This window comes from Perognathus longimembris, chromosome 6 (genome assembly GCF_023159225.1).
Source record: "Perognathus longimembris pacificus isolate PPM17 chromosome 6, ASM2315922v1, whole genome shotgun sequence".
NCBI classification, from domain to species: Eukaryota; Metazoa; Chordata; class Mammalia; order Rodentia; family Heteromyidae; genus Perognathus; species Perognathus longimembris.
In genome coordinates this window covers 70,514,965-70,534,467 of record NC_063166.1, presented here as the reverse complement: position 1 = coordinate 70,534,467, position 19,503 = coordinate 70,514,965, and the positions used below count along the sequence as shown (strand labels likewise).

General features: G+C 40.0%; 1 protein-coding gene across 2 annotated transcripts in view; it reads left to right on the top strand.

The window, feature by feature from the left end:
* Rbl1 (RB transcriptional corepressor like 1) overlaps positions 1–19,300 on the top strand; it is a 48,591-nt gene extending 29,291 nt beyond the window's left edge. For both annotated transcript variants that reach the window (XM_048349123.1, XM_048349124.1), the window contains exons 16-22: positions 13–221; positions 5,132–5,308; positions 7,413–7,484; positions 10,279–10,369; positions 13,421–13,569; positions 15,725–15,889; positions 18,902–19,300. In XM_048349123.1, the coding sequence (XP_048205080.1) occupies positions 13–221; positions 5,132–5,308; positions 7,413–7,484; positions 10,279–10,369; positions 13,421–13,569; positions 15,725–15,889; positions 18,902–19,072 (1,034 nt within the window). In that variant the 3' untranslated portion in view covers positions 19,073–19,300. The remainder of the gene's footprint in view (positions 1–12; positions 222–5,131; positions 5,309–7,412; positions 7,485–10,278; positions 10,370–13,420; positions 13,570–15,724; positions 15,890–18,901) is intronic.
* Positions 19,301–19,503: the final 203 nt, after the last annotated feature.

Below are 19,503 nucleotides of genomic sequence, written 5' to 3'. Positions count from 1 at the left end.
TTACACATCTAGGTGTTGCAAATGATGCTGGAGAGATCACACTGATACCTATTTCCATGAACTCGACTCAAGCATCTGAAGAGACTCCAATACCACTGACTGCTCAGTCATTAACTGGTGCTTCTCCAAAACAGACCCATCTGACTAATGCACAGGAAGTTCATCTGATGGGACTAAGCAAACCAAAGAGAACTGGGTCCTTAGCATTATTTTATAGAAAGGTATGTGTTTTTGTAGCATCCAAAAACAGGTTATTAACAAGTAACAGCAACTTTGGCTTACTCCCCCACACCCCCCTCTTTTTATTTTTTTGGCCAGTCCTGGAGCTTGGACTCAGGGCCTGAGCACTGTCCCTGGCTTCTTTTTGCTCAAGGCTAGCACTCTGCCACTTGAGCCACAGCGCCACTTCTGGCCATTTTCTGCTTATGTGGTGCTGGGGAATTGAACCCAGGGCCTCATGTATATGAGGCAAGCACTCTTGCCACTAGGCCATATCCCCAGCCCCTACCCACTCCCCCTCTTTTATTCCAGGCTACGTAAGGGAAACTTTATTGAGGCCTAGGACCTAGGAAGAGGCCACTCTGGCCCCCAGAGGCTTTTACTGATCTTCTTGGGTGGAGGTTGTTGATGTGGCCATAGTTTTCATCATAGTTGACAGCACAGTGGGGTAATACTGGTAGATAAACTTGTCAAAGTTGTACTTCTATGCTAGCTGGCATAGGGTGGGCTCAGTGATGTCCCCTCAAGGGCATAGCATCAAATACAGGGTGGACTCTTTAGATATCATTATCTGAAGGTGTAGCCATCCCCCAGCTGCTTGCCATCAAATATTAGCCGCTGCTTGTCAATTGGGATGCTTTCCTGGTTCTGGATTGTAACTTTGACATTCTCTGTGGTGTCCCTTGGCTTGACCTTGAGGGGGGGGGCGTCTTGCATATCGGAATCTTCATGAAAATCTTCATATTTAAGTCTATTAGGCTCCCTGGTTGATGAGAAAGAGCTAGTTTCTCTCTCTCTCTCTCTCTCTCTCTCTCTCTCCCTCCCTCTCCCTCTCCCTCTCTCCTTCTCTCCCCATCTCTCCCTCCCTCCCCCTCCCTCCCTCTCCCTCTCTCTCCCTCTCTCTTTCTCTCTTCCTCTCTCCCTCTCTCCCCCTCCCTCTTCAGTCTGGGGCTTGAACTTGGGGCCTAGGTGCTGTCCCTGAGCTTCTGTGCTCATGGCTAGCACTCTACCACTTTGAGCCACCCTTCTACTTCCATTTTTCTGGTGGTTAATTGGAGATAAGCGTCTCGTGGACTTTCCTGTCCAGGATGGCTTGAATCAAATCATGATCCTCATTCTTTATATCTCAACCTCCGAAGTAGCTAGTATTACAGGGATGAGCCAATAACCAGCACCTGGCTCATCCTAACTTTTTGTTGTTGTTGTTGTTGGTGGTGGTGGTGCTTTTGTTTGGTTTTTGTCGGTTGTGGGGCTTGAAAATCTTAACTCTTTTTAAGTGTGTAGTTTGTGCTGAAAATATTCACATTGTTGTGCAACTGTTACCATTATCTATCCCAGAACATTTTTGTCTTCTCACTCAGAAACTCTGTACTCATTAAAGAAGAAACCTCCCATTTGTCCAACCTCCTAGCCCTCCTAGCATTTTGTTTTCTGTCTGAATTTAACTACTCTAAGTACTTCAAATGAATGAAATAATATAATAATTTGTTTCATTTGTCACAAGCTTCTGTCACTGAGCATCTATGTGTAGTAAATGAATCATCTGTGTTTATGACCCAGCATATGTTAGAATTTCTTCCCTTTTTAAGTCCATACAATTATATTTTGTTGTTTGTGTATGCCTCTTTTTGTCTATTGTGAATAATGCTTCTAGAAACATTGAAGCTGTTCCAGTCCTTGATTTTAGTTCTTTTTTAGTATATTCCCAAAAGTGGACTAGTAATTTAATATTTAACTTATTTAACAACTGCCACACAATTTTCTGCAATAGATGCACCATTTTACATGTCAGCTTGCAATGCACAAGTTATCCTTGCCAGGATTTGTTATTTTCTGGAGTTATTTTTGATAATAGCCATCCAATGGATATTAAATAGTTTGTCCTTGTAATCTGGGTTTTCATTTCCTTAATGGTTATTGAAGTTACAAATATTTTCATGAGCTTATTGACATACCTTCTTTGGAGAAATGTCTATTCAAGTCCTTGGCCCATTTTTAATTGAATATTTGTGATTGAGGTCCAGGATTTTTTTATCTGTTCTGCGTATTAATCCCTTATCAGACTTGCAGATATTTTCCACTCCAGTAGTAGTTGTTTCACTCTGTTGATAATGTCTTTGGATGCTTATTCTATCCTGCCTAACTTGAGTATAAGGATAGAAAGGAGGAAATGGGGGAGAAAGATGAAAGGGTGACATTGATCAAGATGCATTGTAATCATAACCTTGTACAACCACTTAATACATTTTAAAAATACTTTTAATTAAAAAAAAATAGCCTGCTGGGTGCTGGTGGCTCATGCCTGTTATGTTAGTGACTCAGGAGACTGAGATTTGAGGATCCTAGTTCAAAGCTAGCCCAGGCAGGAAAGTTGGCTAGACTCTAACCTTTAACCATCAGAAAACTGTAAGTGGAGCTGCGGGCTCAAAGTGGTAGAGCTAGCTCTAGACTTGAGTATAGGCCCTGAGTTTAAGCCCCTCAACTGACAAAAAAAAAAAGCCTGCCTAGAAAATTAGAAGGAGTAGACAGTAAGTATGGCCAGAGGTGGATAAGATTTGAAATGCCCAAATCTATAATAAATTTTAAATAACCATTCCATGATGAACTTAGCATCATGCTAGAATTCTACGCCTAAATAACATTTACTGTTAATTTTTTTTTAGTATAAAAACATTCTCTGTGTATCTGTAAGGATTTGTTTTGTAAAAGGATGTGTGTTTTAATTCCTCTAGCTAGAACTATATCTGTTATTTCCTTTTCTCATGAATATACAATCTACTGTCTTTTCTTACCTTTCCTTCAACCCAAACTGGTACCTGTTTATCTCAGGGCCAGCTGGACCATGATAGGCACCGGATGCAGAAAATAAGTTTGCTGTAAAATGATTCACAGATGATTTTGGAGTTGACCTCATATCTCTTTTCATCATATTAGCCGATCAAATAGCTTAAATTAGTTTTTCAGCTCACTATGTGAATGTAATGTTTTACTTGCCAAAATCAATTTTCTCTAAAGGATGTCTTACTGTCTTTTTTTAGAGGAGTTGTTTTTTATTTTTTCACATACCCCACTACAATTTTTTCTTTTTGCCAGTTCTGGCGCTTGGACTCAGGGCCTGAGCACTGTCCCTGGCTTCGTTTTGCTCAAGGATAGCACTCTTCCACTTGAGCCACAGCCCCACTTCTGGCCATTTTCTATATATGTGGTGCTGGGGAATTGAACCCTGGGTTTCATGTATATGAGGCAAGCACTCTTGCCACTAGGCCATATTCCCAGGCCCCCAACACAATTTTTTTTCATGGGGCTGAACTCAGGAGCTGGGCCCTGAGCTTTTTTGTTCAAGGATAACATTTTGCCACTTTAAGCCACAGCTCCACTTCCAGTTTTGGGGTGGCTAATAGGAGATAAGAATCTCATGGACGTTTCTGCCTGACTGGCTTTGAACTGAGATCCTAAGATCTCAGCCTCCTGAAAAACTAGAATTATAGGCATGAGCCACCAACACTCACATTCTAAGATAAAATTTAAAGTGTCAGTTTAAACAGAAGGTTCAGCTTTATGATTAACAATATTAAGCAGCAAAAATACTAGAACCAGGTGCTTATTAATAAAGGAAAAGAAGGTCTGAGCCTAAATTAATATAGAGTGAAATAGTCCCTGAGTTTCTTTTGCTCAAGGTTAGTGTTCTACCACTTGAGCCATACTTGTACTTTGGCTTTTTTTTTTTTTTTTTTTGGTAGTTTTAGTGGAAATAAAGAGTCTCACAGGCTTTCCTGCCCAGGCTGGCTTCAAACAGCAGTTCTCAGATCTCAGCCTTCTGAGTAGCTAGGATCACAGGCATGAGCCATGGTATTCAACATTATTCACTCTGTTTACTTGTTTATCCCTACTATCCTCACAGTAAATGCCTTATTGAAGGGATTATTTTTGTAGGCTCCCAGCTGCTCTGCGTGTGGAATGGGTTTCTTAGGACCCAGATGATTCTTCAAACAACAAGACAAAGGAGAGAGAGACAGAGAAAGAGAGAAAAGAAGAGACATAACACACAAGAGTCAGATACCTTATTATACTAAATATGACTTGTGGAATTGAAACCCCTTTATATAACTGCTTTAAAAAAGTTAAATAGGAGCTGGGAATGGTGGCTTAGTAGTAGAGTACTTGCCTAGCATGCCTGAAGCCCTGGGTTCGGTTCCTCAGTACCACGTAAACAGAAAAGGCCAGAAGTGGTACTATGGCTCAAGTGGTAGAGTGCTAGCCTCAAACTAAAGAAGCTCCCCTGAGTGCCTATGCCCTGAGTTCAAGCCCCAGGACTGGCAAAAAAGAAAAGAAAAAAGTTAAAGCACAATCATCTACCAAATCTATTTGCCAAAGGTAGTAAAATAATTTGTAGATTTAGGCATCCTTGCTAGCCTTGGGCAAAAGCAGCTCAGGAACAGTGCCTAGGCCCTGAGTTCAAGCCCCAGGACTGGCAAAAAATAAAAACCCTCATATCTCATTTACTTTAAATATTCTTGTATTTACTTATTATAAACAACATAGCATACAGAGAAAAATTTTAATGATTTTGCTTTCTGAGTCATTTTTGAAGTAAACTATCTGGCATATGAGACTTCTTAGCAATTTTACCTGAACAGAAAGAAAACACAGACTTTGAAGACTTGAAAACAATACATATTTGTAATTGGCTGCATCTCTTTCATAAATGTTTTTTAAATAATGTTCTAAAGAATATTCTGTTTTAACCTATAATCTCTTGCCATAGCAGTGAACTAATGTTATAGAACAGATATTTTAAATGATTTAGTATCAACAGTCTAAATGTTCTTAAATCTTGGCTTTCAAGTCCATCCTCATGCTTTCAAATATTTGAGAAATTTACTTTTTCTTTCATTAATGTGTTACCTTTTAGGTCTATCATTTGGCAAGTGTACGCTTGCGTGATTTGTGTTTAAAATTAGATGTTTCAAATGAGCTGCGAAGGAAAATATGGACATGTTTTGAATTCACTTTAGTTCACTGCTCTGATTTAATGAAAGACAGACATTTGGATCAGCTCCTCCTTTGTGCCTTTTACATCATGGCCAAGGTAATATACAGGTTGGGACAATGTCTTTGCTCTTATTGCCTTACTTTGAAGCATCAGATTAAAAAAAAAATCTCTTAATTTGATGCTTAGTTTTCCTTTAGTGCTGTAAGCCAGAGTCCTCATTATTAAGTAATAATTTTGAGTTATTTTCTCTGGACTCCTCAGTGTAATAATAATCACCTTTCCTACTTCATATGAATACACTGTATAAAGAAGTTAGAAAATGTGAATAACATGTTTTCTACCCCAGCCCTCTGATGTTTCTGAAGTGATACTTTAAATGCAAAGTGATCAGATGAAAATAACTTGACCAGGGCTGGGAGTGTGGCTTAGTGGTAGAGTGCTTGCTACCATGCATGAAGCCCTGGGTTCTATTCCTCAGCATCACATAATAGAGAAAAATTCGGAAGTGGCACACTGGCTCAAGTGGTAAAGTGCTAACCTTGAGCAAAAGAAGCTCAGGGACAGTGTCCACACCCTGAGTTCAAGCCCCAGGATTGACAAAAAAGAAAAAGCTTGCTTGTTTTTTAAAATTCTGTTGTAACTGAAAGAAGTCATTTGCTATATCTATCTTGACTATATTGTCCAAACTGATAGTCTTAGCTGAGATATGCAGTTTAAGATTAGACATTTTTTTCAAACTTTTCATGATTCTTCTCTCACAGTTCATAGTTTGAGTCTTTATACAAAATAGCTGGGCACTAGTGGCTCACGCCTACAATCCTAGTTACTCAGGAGGCTGAAATCTGAGGATCACAGTTCAAAGCTAGACCAGGCAATAAAGTCCATGAGACTCTTATCTTCAGTTAACCACCACAAAACTGAAGTGGCACTGTGATTCAAAATGGTAGAGCTCTAGCCTTGAACAAAAAGAACTCAAGAACAAAAAGAGCTCCCAGACCCTGAGTTCAAGCCCTTCCACTGACAAAAATAAAAAAATTTTAATTTTAATTCTTTATATAAAATAAATTATAATGTTTTTAAGTAATCATTTGTATTTTTCAGAAAGTACTCAGGTTCAGACTTTTCTTTTTCTAGTTTATCATTATGGAGAATAGGTTTGCAGCTAATGGGCAGTAAAGCAGGGAAAGGATTGAACTTTCTGATAACAGATAAAACGGAAGGGATTCCTATTTAGATCACAAATCCGTTTTCTTTCTTTGAGTCACCACTGTGACTTCTGTCTAAGCATTAGAAACCCTGTAGTCTGTCCTCAAGTATTAAAAAGCTAATCTTATAATAGCTGCTCAGTCTCCAGAAGATATTTTCTGTCCTTTAGTAGCTTGTTAATTTACCTTTTTTTTTTTTTTTTTTTTTTTTTTTTTTTTTTTTTTTTTTTTTTGCCAGTCCTGGGCTTAGACTCAGGGCCTGAGCACAGTCCCTGGCTTCTTTTTTTTTTTTCTCAAGGCTAGCACTCTGCCACTTGAACCACAGCGCCACTTCTGGCCATTTTCTGTATATGTGGTGTTGGGGAATTGAACCCAGGGTCTCATGTATATGAGGCAAGCACTCTTGCCACTAGGCCATATCCCCAACCTCCCACTTATACTAGTTTTAAATGCTTAGTAAAAAGTAAATTAAAGGGCTGGGAATATGGCCTAGTGGCAAGAGTGCTTGCCTCATATACATGAAGCCCTGGGTTCGATTCCCCAGCACCACATAAATAGAAAATGGCCAGAAGTGGCGCTGTGGCTCAAGTGGCAGAGTACTAGCTTTGAGCAAAAAGAAGCCAGGGACAGTGCTCAGGCCCTGAGTCCAAGCCCCAGGACTGGGCAAAAAAAAAAACTAGTATAAGTGGTAACTGCAGGGGATTTAGCAGGTGTGAGTTTTATCATTCTTTTTATAAGTTGATGCATTCTTAATAGGGTTACACTGTAGCACCTCAGGGCTTTTTGACTAATGACTAATTAATGGAGTCTCCACAGGCCATAAATCCTGAACTTTTTAAAAGGCAGTCAAAATCATAAATGTTGGTGGTTTTTAGTCATGGAGTTTATGGCTTTCTGCAAGGCTGTTCTTGAAGCCAACCTATAATTGAAGTTTTTGTTCAGAGCCATTTTTCTTTCAAAACCAGTTGCTAAATGTAGTTTTTATTTTCTTTTAGGTAACAAAAGAAGAAAGAACTTTTCAAGAAATAATGAAAAGTTACAGGAATCAGCCCCAAGCTAATAGTCATGTGAGTTACATTATTTTTCCTACTGTCCAAAAATAGATTTGAACTATTTCTCTGCTGACAATCATATAAAATGTATAAATTATCTTTACAGTTTTACTATACTTTTGATTTCTTGGGTTAATGGATACTATTAAACTTGAGCTAGTTTTATTAAAAGACAGTTTCAATACAAGTCAGGAAATCTGGCTATTTCTGACATATCCTTATACTGGCATGTATTTCTCACCAACTCTGCCATTCCAATTGTCCTTTGTTGGGTGACATTTTTTACTAGAAGAGGTAAAGAGATATATAATAATAATATTCTTTAATTATATGAAACTTGATTCTCTTGGTGGTTAAATTCGGTAAAATTTGAGGATTTGTTTACTAAAGCTTCTTTTACCATCTGCATCTAATTGTCCTCTTTGAATAAAGGTTAAACATCTCTGATCATCTTTTCTGTACCAGTACCAGGGCTTGAACTTAGGTCCTGAGCACCAGCTGAAGGCTGGTACTCTTATCACCTGAGTCTTAGCTTCATTTCTGGCTTTTTGGTGGCTAATTGTAGATAGTAGTCTCACAGTCTTTCCTGCCTGGACTGGCTGTAAACTGCAATCTTCAGATCTCAGCCTTCTGAGCAGGATTACTAGCATGAGCCACCAGCACCCAGTTTTCTGATAACTTTTTTTTTTTCTTTTTTGGCCAGTCCTTGGGTTTGAACTCAGGGCCTAGGCACTGTCCCTGAGTTTCTTTTGCTCAAGACTAGCATTCTACCACTTAAGCCACAGCGCCACTTCTGGCTTTTTTCTGTTTACATGGTACTGAGGAATCGTGGGCTTCGTGCATGGTAGGCAAGCACTCTACTAAGCCACCTTCCCAGCCCACAGATAATTTATTTTTATAACCATTATGATAATCCTCTGAAACCTTTCAGTTACAGAAATGTGAAAGATTAGTATATCATCCTGGCACACAGTAAATATTTAACAAATGTTTGTTTTATATTGTTATTGAAGCTGAAGAACATAGTAAAGTTACTTTAAGACTTGGAATATCTTAAAAAAAACACCTAGTTTCTCTGCTCTTAGGCATCATAATGACCTCTTGGCTAGCCTTGGTTAGAGAGGGCTGGCACCACATGTATAGAAAATGGCCAGAAGTGGCGCTGTGGCTCAAGTGGCAGAGTGCTAACCTTGAGCAAAAAATAAGCCAGGGACAGTGCTCAGGCCCTGAGTCCAAGGCCCAGGACTGGCAAAAAAATAAAAAAGTAAAGTAGAAAGAGAGATGGGGCAGGTAGTCATATCTACTAAGAGCCCCAAATTAGTTTCACTTAAGCCCTAGAGTACACTGATAATAAGTAATATAAAGCTATTTAAAAGCCAAGAATAAGTATTTATTAAATCTTGTGACAGTTTCTGGAAAATCCCTCAGGAATCAAGTCTGAGAAGTCCAGATTATCCCTAAAGATCATTACCGTGAAGTTAGGATGTATAAAAAAAATGCACCAAGCAGCCAGGTGCTGGCTCATGCCTGTAATCTTACCTACACAGAACCTCAGAATCACAGTTCAAAGGCAACCCGGGAAGAAAGTCAGAGAGACCTTTTTGTTGTTTTTTGTGGTGTGGGTTTGTTTGGGGTTTTTTTTGTCAGTTGTGGGGCTTTAACTTGGTCTGGGCATGGTCCCTGAGCTTTTTCTGCTCAAGGCTAGCATTCTACCATTTTGAGCCATAGCACCACTTCCAGTTTTCTGGTGGTTAATTGGAGATAAGGGTCTCATGGACTTTCCTGCCCAGGCTGGCTTTGAACCACGATCCTAAGGTCTTAGTCTCCCAATTAGCTAGGATTATAGGCATGAGACACAGGTGCCAAATAGCCTCACAACACCAGAATTTATAAGACAAGGAGTACTGGACCATGCCCTTCAGTTGTATAGGAGATAGGAAAGATTTTAGGAACAGAGAAAGAAAAAAATTTTCATGTGACCATCAGAAAGGAGATAAGAATGGGCTAGGAATAGCCCAGTGAAATCAAATTAATCTTGTGTAAGGAGTGAAAAGGAAGGAAGAATAAGTTACAGTCTTTGATATTACTATATTTATTGAATTTATGCATTTAATTAGTGCCAGTAAGAGGGCTTGAACTCAGGCCTTTGTCCTCTTGTTTAGCTTTTTCACTGCTTGAGCCACGCCTCTACTTCCAGCTTTGTGGTTGGTAGATAGAGATAAGAATCTCAGACTTCCCTGCCTGGGCTGACTTTGAACTGTGATCTTCAGATCTCAACCTCCTTGGTACCTAGAATTACAAGCACTACCCATAGCCCCCAACTTTGGCACTGCTTTTTTTTTTTTTTTTTTTTTTTGGCCAGTCCTGGGCCTTGGACTCAGGGCCTGAGCACTGTCCCTGGCTTCTTCCCGCTCAAGGCTAGCACTCTGCCACTTGAGCCACAGCGCCGCTTCTGGCCGTTTTCTGTATATGTGGTGCTGGGGAATCGAACCTAGGGCCTTGTGTATCCGAGGCAGGCACTCTTGCCACTAGGCTATATCCCCAGCCCCTGGCACTGCTTTTTAAAATAAAAGTCTATAGTTACTACTTACTTGCTTCTTCTATTTTGTAAACTAAAATAACAAGTTTTGGGTAATAATCCCTACTTCATAATCCCTTCTATGATATTTGAGATTTTCTGCATTTACCAGAGTTACTAAGGTTTTAACCTTGACTATCAGCCATATAACATTTGTTTTTCTTATTTTTTTTAGTTTATCCTATGCTTTTGTTTGACTTAGCAATTGTTTTTCCCCACTCTGGCCTATAGGTTTATAGAAGTGTTCTGTTGAGAAGTATTCCAAGAGAAGCTGTGACATACAATAAAGACCTACGTGGTGATTGTGAAATGACAGCTGTCGGTAAGCTATCCAGTTTAACCTGCTACATACATTATACCTTAGCTTGCATCATATAATCTTACAATACTGTAGGTATTGGACATGGGGTCATATATCACTAAAGTATACAAGGCACTTTTTGGTGTGTGTGGTTCTAGATATCAAACCCAGGGCCAGTGCATTGTGTCACTGATTTATAACCCTAGCTCTGCAGACATGTTTTAAAAAGAAGTAAGTTTCGAGTAAGAATTAGGGAAGGCACTGCCCCTGCAAATACTGTGATTGAAACCCTTATATTCTCTGTTAGCTGTATTTTTTAAGTGTCACAAAAAAGTCTTGATAAAATTCAGAAATCCAAATGACAAGGATAACAGGTAGCTTGTCAGGGATCTTGTTGAGACAGTTAAGGAAATGTCCTGTCAGAAGCATGTGAACAAAGGCAAAACAACATAGTAGATTAGAAAACATCATCTGTTTTGACCCGTGAATAAGAAGAGTCAAGTACAAAAGAGACATTCTATTCTGAAGAGAGAAGAACAACATCAGGAATCAGAAAAGGGGGGCTGGCCAGCTCAAAAGTATGCAGAAATGAAAAGGCAACTGAGGGCTGGGATTGTGGCTTAATGGTAGAGTGCTTGCCTAGCATGCATGAAGCCCTGGGTTTGAATCCTCAGTACACATAAACAGAAAAAGCCAAAAGTGACACTGTGGCTCAGAGTGGTAGAACTCTAGCCTTGAGCACAGAGAGGCTCAGGGACAGTGCCCAGGCCCTGAGTTCAAGCCCCAAGACTGGCAAGAAAAGAAAGAAAAGGCAACTGAGAAAAGCAGAAAACAATGCAAAGTTCCACCTTCCATTTTCTGAAGAGGAAGGGAAAACCAAGGATACTACCACAAGGAAGGCCCCCAAAAAGAAAAAATAGGCCACATGTCATTGATTCACTCCTGTAATCCTAATAACTAATAGGAGGCTATGATTTGAGGACCACAATTTGAAGCCAGACAAAGCAGAAAAGTCCATGAGACTCTTTCCTCTAATTAAGTGTTACCCCCTCCTTCATTTTCTCCCACTTTCTCCCCCATCCCCCTTGTTATATTTTTGCTGGTCCTGGGGTTTGAACTTAGGGCTTGGGTGCTGTGCCTGAGCCTATTTGTGTTCAACACTAGCACTCTACTACTTGAGCCACAGCACTACTTCCAGGATTTTTCTGAATAGTTTATTGGAGATAAGACTTTCCTGCCTAAGCTGACTTCAAACCATAATCCTCAGATCTCAGTCTCCTGAGTAGCTAGGATTCCAGACATGAGCCACCAGCACCTAGCATACATAATACATTATTTTAGTTAATACATTTTAATTCATGAATTATTCAAATTAATTTAATTGATTAATGGGGCTGGCATAATATCACCCAGTAATATAGTACTTGGCAGGCTCTGGGCTCAAATGGGATGGCCTCGAAATGAGTATTGAGAGCTTTTTAGCAACTCTCTGGGATTGCTTGGCCCTTGAAATGTGTTTGAGATTTCTGATTTTCTTAAGGGAAAGTCATGCTTCTACCTGTTTTTGTTTTTGTTTTTTGGCCAGTCCTGGGCCTTGGACTCGGCCTGAGCACTGTCCCTGGCTTCTTTTTGCTCAAGGCTAGCACTCTGCCACTTGAGTCACAGCGCCACTTCTGGCCATTTTCTGTATATGTGGTGCTGGGGAATTGAACCCAGGGCCTCATGTATACGAGGCAAGCACTCTTGCCACTAGGCCATATCCCCAGCCCCTCATGCTTCTACCTGTGTTCTCAACATTTGCATGATAATATGTTGAGAATGAGAACTTTTTTCATATGTTGTGGGGTTTTTGTTTTATTTTTGTGGTACTAGGCAAGTGCTCTATCATGAGCCATACCTGCATCCCTTTTTACACTGATTTTTTTTGCCAGTCCTGGGGTTTGAACTCAGGCCCTGGGCACTGTCCTTGAGCTTCTCTTTTTGCTCAAAGCTAGCACCCTACCACTTGAGCCACAGCACCATTTCTCTCTTTTTCTGTTTTATGTACTAAGGAATTAAACTCAGGGCTTCATGCATGCTAGCACTCTACCACTAAGCCACATTCCTAATCCTACACTGATTATTTTTGAGACTGGAATCTCACAGACTTTTCTGCTTAGGCTAGATTGGAACCACAGTCCTCTTAATATCAGCCTCCTTGTATAGCTGAGATGACAGATGTGAGCCACCAGCCTCTGACTTCAAACAGGAGTAGGATAGAGCTCTGCCTGGAGTAAGAAGCTATCCTAGAATGGCATCAGTATATAAAAAAGCACCCTGGGACCTCTGTCATTTTGTAATTGAGGCCACTAACTAGAATCAGCCCTAGAAGACTTGTTGTACATGGGAAGTAAGAATCTTGAAACACCTACCACTTGCCAGGTATTTACAGAAGGATAAACACAAGCAATTTTTCTTCCTTAACTTATGAGGATATGCTTTACCACCATTTTCAAAGAATCCATAAGAATATTTGCAGGTCTTGGGCTGGGAATATGGCTTAGTGGCAAGAGTGCTTGCCTCGTATACATGAAGCCCTAGGTTCGGTTCCCCAGCACCACATATATAGAAAATGGCCAGAAGTGGTGCTGTGGCTCAAGTGGCAGAGTGCTAGCCTTGAGCAAAAAAGAAGCCAGGGACAGTAGTCAGGCTCTGAGTCCAAGGCCCAAGACTGGCAAAAAAAAAAAAAAAGAATATTTGCAGGTCTTTTATACTCTGAAGCTCAAGCTATGCCATTGCCTCTCATACTGTGAAGGTTAGCTAAACCCCATCTGGGCGTCTCTTTAAGGGCCACCAAGTTTACACAGCTATGCTGTGTAAACATACTTGCCGAAAGGGTATCCAGAGGAAATAAAACACTGTCTCAGTCAATATGCTGTATTTCTCTAGATTCCAATTCAATTTATAAATGATGAGGGTGGGTTCCTGAACCTTCTGTGGACTTTGGCTTTTAATTGTACAGTAGGCTATAATTCAAATCACCAGCTTACATACTAAAGTACACCTATCGCAACACTGAATTGTTTTTAATAGAGATGGAAGATGCCATAAAAACACCCGACTGTTCTAGTGGACCAGTGAAAGAAGAAAGAGGTGATCTTATCAAGTTTTATAATACAATATTTGTAGGAAGAGTGAAGTCATTTGCATTGAAATACGACTTGTCAAATCAAGAACATATGGTATGTTTTAAGTTTTACTACTTTGATATCTATAGTCATAATTGGATTACTTTTGAGTGTATTTTGCTAGATAATTATTTCAGTTTAAAGCTTCACCAATGGGCTGGGAATGTGACTTAGTGGTAGAGTGCTTTCCTAGCATGCATGAAGCTCTGGGTTCAATTTTCTCAGTGCCACATAAACAGTAAAAGCTGGAAGTGGTGCTGTGTGGCTCAAGTGGTTAGAGTGCTATCCTTGAGCAAAAGAAGCTCAAGCCCTGTGTTCAAGGCCCAGGAATGGCACAAAATTTTTTAAATAAAGCTTCAACAATGATTTATGTAGGAAACTAGTATACTAGCAATTAATCAAAGCATAACTAGTAATTAATTAGGATGATTAAGGCAGTATGATATAACTAAGACCAGAGGCAGTCATAAGGATTTCATCTATACTCTGCTAGACATTTTGTGTGTATATGGGTAAAGACTCAACAGTTGACTATGGAAATATTAATACAGTAAATTTGGGTATGATTTTTTATTTCTCATTTTACTGTGAATATAAATATGATTGAGAGAATGAGTTCAGGGCTTTGTGCTCATGAGGCAGGTGCTCTACCACTTGAGCTACACCTGTAGCTTGATAAATTTGTTTCTTAAGATAATTTTTTTAGGGCTGGGGATATAGCCTAGTGGCAAGAGTGCCTGCCTCGGATACACGAGGCCCTAGGTTCGATTCCCCAGCACCACATATACAGAAAACGGCCAGAAGCGGCGCTGTGGCTCAAGTGGCAGAGTGCTAGCCTTGAGCAAGAAGAAGCCAGGGACAGTGCTCAGGCCCTGAGTCCAAGGCCCAGGACTGGCCAAAAAAAAAAAAAAAAAAAAAAAGATAATTTTTTTAAGTAGTTGTCATAGACCATTAATAGAGATAAAATTTAAGTCTTTATGCAGATCTTCATCTTGACAATAAGAGCAGGCCTGAGATCGTGTTACCAAAGCTGAGACTGATTCTAGGGAGAGCAGGCTTTGCACCCAAGCTGGGTGAGGTGGCTCATGTCTAGAACACCAGCACGTGGGAGTCTAAGGCAGGAATATCCCAAGTTCAAAGCTAGCCTGGGCTAGTCACAAGACCATATCTCCAAAACAACACACAAACACATATACACAAAAAGGAGGACCTAATGAAAATTGCACATCTCTACATTTTTATTATTTTTCAAAGAAAATGGTTTGTGGCTAGCCTCAGCGACCACAATGATCTGACCCCATTAATTCAGCCTCACCTGTCACGTTCTATGCCATGTTGTATAACTATCTTTTCCCACAACCAATGGAACCTCAGTTTTATTTTTTTGTTTGTTTGTTTTTTTGCCAGTCCTGGGCCTTGGACTCAGGGCCTGACCACTGTCCCTGACCTCTTTTTGCTCAAGGCTAGCACTGCCACTTGAGCCACAGCGCCACTTCTGGCCATTTTCTATATATGTGGTGCTGGGAAATCGAACCTAGGGCTTCATGTATACGAGGCAAGCGCTCTTGCCACTAGGCCGTATCCCCAGCCCGGAACCTCAGTTTTATTAATCTCACATGAAGATAATGAATTATATATTAGTTTAGAAACCATCTCCATTTCTTCTATATCTGTTATAGAGAATGTTAAAGAAAAATGGAATCCTTACTTACCTATTTCTAAATCTTTATGAAGTTATCCCCATTTCATTATCAGATTTGTTGGATTGCTCTGGCTCACAGAATTCCATCCCTTTTTTTCCCAATACTACCTTAGCTCTGTGTGTGTGTGTGTGTGTGTGTGTGTGTGTGTGTGTGTGTGTGTGTGTGTGTGTGTGTGTGTGTATGCGCACGTGTGGGTGCAGGCACGCTGCAACTGCTAGAACATTAGTTACTCCTGGTCCCTACTTTCTTTGATTTTGTTTTGGTGGTTGGGATTGAACCTGGGGCCTGATTCATGATAAATAGAAGCTGAGCTACACTGCTCAGCCCTGTCTCTGAAAGAACCAAGGTAATAAATTCTAGCTTGTTGAAAAGTAATAATGGATCCTTTTTTTTCTTTTTCAGCCATAAATAGCTGTTACAATGTAACTTACTCCTAACAACATAAGACTGAAAATATGATGGGATTCAAAAAATTGTTAATGAATCTTATTTTTGGGTCATTTTAGATGGATGCTCCACCACTGTCTCCTTTTCCACACATTAAGCAACAGCCAGGCTCACCACGCCGCATTTCCCAGCAGCATTCTGTTTATGTTTCCCCTCACAAGAATGGATCCAGCCTTACACCAAGCAGTGCTCTGCTGTACAGATTCAGTGGCAGCCCTTCAAAGGTACGATGCATAAAGACTATCCAAAACATCTTACATACATATATATATATTTATGTTCAAAGTTGAATTTCAAGTCCGGATTTTGAATAACTTTTTTTAAAATTCTAGATTACCAAACAGTAATTATTAATCATTTTAATAAGTTAGTATCAATAAAATATGAACAATTAAGTATACTGTTTTTCCTGTGATCGAAAACATTATATCCCAGATAAGTGACAATCAGAGATTGAATCAAAGTTAGCAAGACCCCATCTTAACCAATAAGCCAAGTGTGGTGGCACACACACTTGTGATCCCAGCTAGGTGGGAAGCCTTAGGCAGAAGGATCACAGCCCAGGCTGGTACTTGGCAAAACACAAAAACTCTATCTAAAAAATAACCTAAAGCTGAGTGCCAGTAGAGCATGCCTGTAATTTTAGCTAATTGGGAGGCTAAGAAATGGTATATCAAAATTTGAAGTCAGTCCAGGCAGAAAAGTCCATGAAACTCCATCTTCAAAATAACCAGCAGAAAGCCAGGTGCTGGCCAGGCACTGGTGGCATAAACTTGTAATCCTAGCTACTCAGGCTGCTGAGATTGAGAATGCCAATCTCAATGCCAGCCTGGGCAGGAAAGTCTGTGAAACTCCTACCACCAGTTAACCAACAGAAAACCAGAGTTCAAATGGTAGAGTGCTAGCTTTGAGTGAAAAGCTCAGGAACCATGCCCAGACCCTGAGTTCAAGGCCCAGGACCAAAACAACAAAAAGCTGGGTGCTGATGGCTCATGCCTGTAATCCTAGCTACTCAGGCAGCTGGGATCTAAGGATTGTAGTTTGAAGCCAGCATAGGCAAGAAAGTCTGTGTGGCACTTTTATCTCCAATTAACTACCAAAAAAGTCTGAAGCCGCTGGGAATATGGCCTAGTGGCAAGAGTGCTTGCCTCGTGCACATGAAGCCTTGGGTTCGATTCTCCAGTACCACATATACAGAAAATGGCCAGAAGTAGCACTGTGGCTCAAGTGGCAGAGTGCTAGCCTTGAGCAAAAAGAAGCCAGGGACAGTGCTCAGGCCCTGAGTTCAAAGCCCAGGACTGGCAAAAAAAAAAGTCTGAAGTGGAGCTGTGGTTCAAGTGGTAGAGTGTTACTCTTTAGCAAAAGCCTCAGGAACAGCATTCAGGCCCTGAGTTCAAGCCCCAGGACTGGCACAAAAATAAATAAACAGCAAAAAAGCCAAGCTGGAGGCCTGGTCCAAATGGCAGAACACTTGCCTAACAATCACAAGACTCTTGTGTTCAAGTCCCAGGGGAAAAAATAGTTTATATATTTAGCTGGACATGCTGAAATACTCCTATCTACATATACTTAAGATTGAGCAGCAGAAAAAGGAAGATAGTGAGTTCAAGGCCAGACTGGGCTACATGATATCCAAAAAAAAAAAAGGCAGTATGTTAACATCAGGGATGCAGCTTACTGCTTGCCTTGCATATATAAGACCATCAGTCCCCAGATTCTCACACACACACAAAAAAAGAAAAAGGATAAAGTTTAGTTGTATTTGTTGTGGTATTTGGAGAGTTGACTTCAAGAAGCCATTATGTCTCCCAATTCAAGCATGACTTTGAAGAGGAAGTGACTGGACATATAGAACGATGCTTTTTGTTTCTTTGAAACAGGATCTTTATATGTTGCCCACGCTGGTCTCCAACTAACTCTTGGGCTCAAGTAGTCCTGCTTCAGTATCCCAAGTAGCTCACTCAAGTTTGGAATATTAAGTTAAAAAAAAAATCTTGGAATTTAATGTATATTAGATGGATGGCAATATGGATAGTTGAAGAATCTGAAAACAGAGGCCTTCTCTTACGTACCCTTTCAGAAGAGATTCTTTCATCAAAGATAAAGTGATCAAATTGGGCCTGCAAAGCTTCTAAGGCAGTGATTCTAAAACCAGAACCACATAGTTTTAACAGACTGAATTCAACATGAGTCTCTTGAACACAGATGCCTGTTCTACAGACCTGCTCAATTACAAAGTACTAGCAGGCAGGTCTGGAACTCTAATTATAATTAACTCTGTACATGACTATGATGCACAGCAGGAAACACTTCTCTGAAACCTTGCTACTTAGTCTGGTTGCCAAACAGCAATACCTGCATGCTTGTTAGAAATAAAGAATCCTGGGCTGGGAATATGGCCTAGTGGCAGGAGCACTTGCCTCCTACACAGGAAGCTCTCGGTTCGATTCCCCAGCACCACATATATGGAAAACAGCCAGAAGGGGCGCTGTGGCTCAGGTGGCAGAGTGCTAGCCTTGAGCAGGAAGAAGCCAGAGACAGTGCTCAGGCCCTGAGTCCAAGGCCCAGGACTGGCCAAAAAAAAAAAAAAAGAAAGAAAGAAAGAATCCCAGGCCAACACCAGCTTTGCTAAATCTAAATCTGCATTTCCACAAGATTCCCTCAGATGATTGACAAGTGCATTAAACTTTGAAAAGCATTACTCTTTGTTATTATTTGAAGTAGTTGTACAAAGAGGTTTCCATTCAGTAAGTCAGATTATGAGTACAATGCATCTTGATCTGTGTTACCCCTCCCATCATTCTCTCCCCATGAAAAGCATTACTCTTGAGGAGCGTCTCAAACTTGAAGGAGTGTTAGAATCATTAGAAATATCTACTAAAACATGAGTTGCTGGACTCTGCCTTAAAATGTAGAAGGTAGAAGGTGAGGCATCTAAATTTCTATTTCTAAAATATTAGTTCCTTAATGCTTCTGTTGTTTCTGATGTGGTTATTACACTTCAAGAACTATTGCTGTATGGTACATTCATCTTTCTAAACCACTCAAAAAGGCTAGTTCTAGCCATTTTCCATATTAGTTTGATATAGATTGAAATAATAATCACTAGCCCAGTGTTTAGATTTGGGTAGGATTTCAAAGCAGGAAGGAGTTAACTTGGTTTTTGTTGGCCTTTTTTTTTTTCCATTGCTGTTTCCCTTTCCCCTATTAATTAATACATATCCCTCATTTTCCAGAGTTTGAAAGAGATCAACAACATGATAAGGCAAGGTGAGCAAAAAACCAAGAAGCGATCCATAGCCATCAGTGGAGATGCAGAATCCCCTTCTAAACGCCTCTGCCAAGAAAATGATGATGTTTTACTTAAACGGCTGCAGGATGTTGTCAGTGAAAGAGCAAACCACTAATGTCCTGTTCCTGCTGAAAGCACTTTCAGGTTCTGCAGAAAGTTGGGTTTGGTCCTTCAAAACTTTCTGTCTTGTAGATGGTAATTATCACCAGATTATACAAAAAGTCCCTAAATTAAGTCCTTTTAAATAAAACTTTATCCGAAGTGTAGATGACAGAGATATGCTTTGAATTAGATTGCAAAGAAATGTACTAAGTGCCTTTATAAACATTAAGTCATGAGCTTTTTTTTTTTTTAATGTTTCTTCCTTTGGTTAGTTTTTAAGATGAATTAAGAAGAAAACTCATCATTTTTTAGGCTCATTTAAAAATAATTGAATATCTTCTTTTGTGCTTTGCAATATGAGGGGAAATTGTATTCTTGCTAAGCATGCTCTGAAATACTTGGATTTTCAGTTACCATTGAAGGGAGTGTTGGTTCCTACAGTAC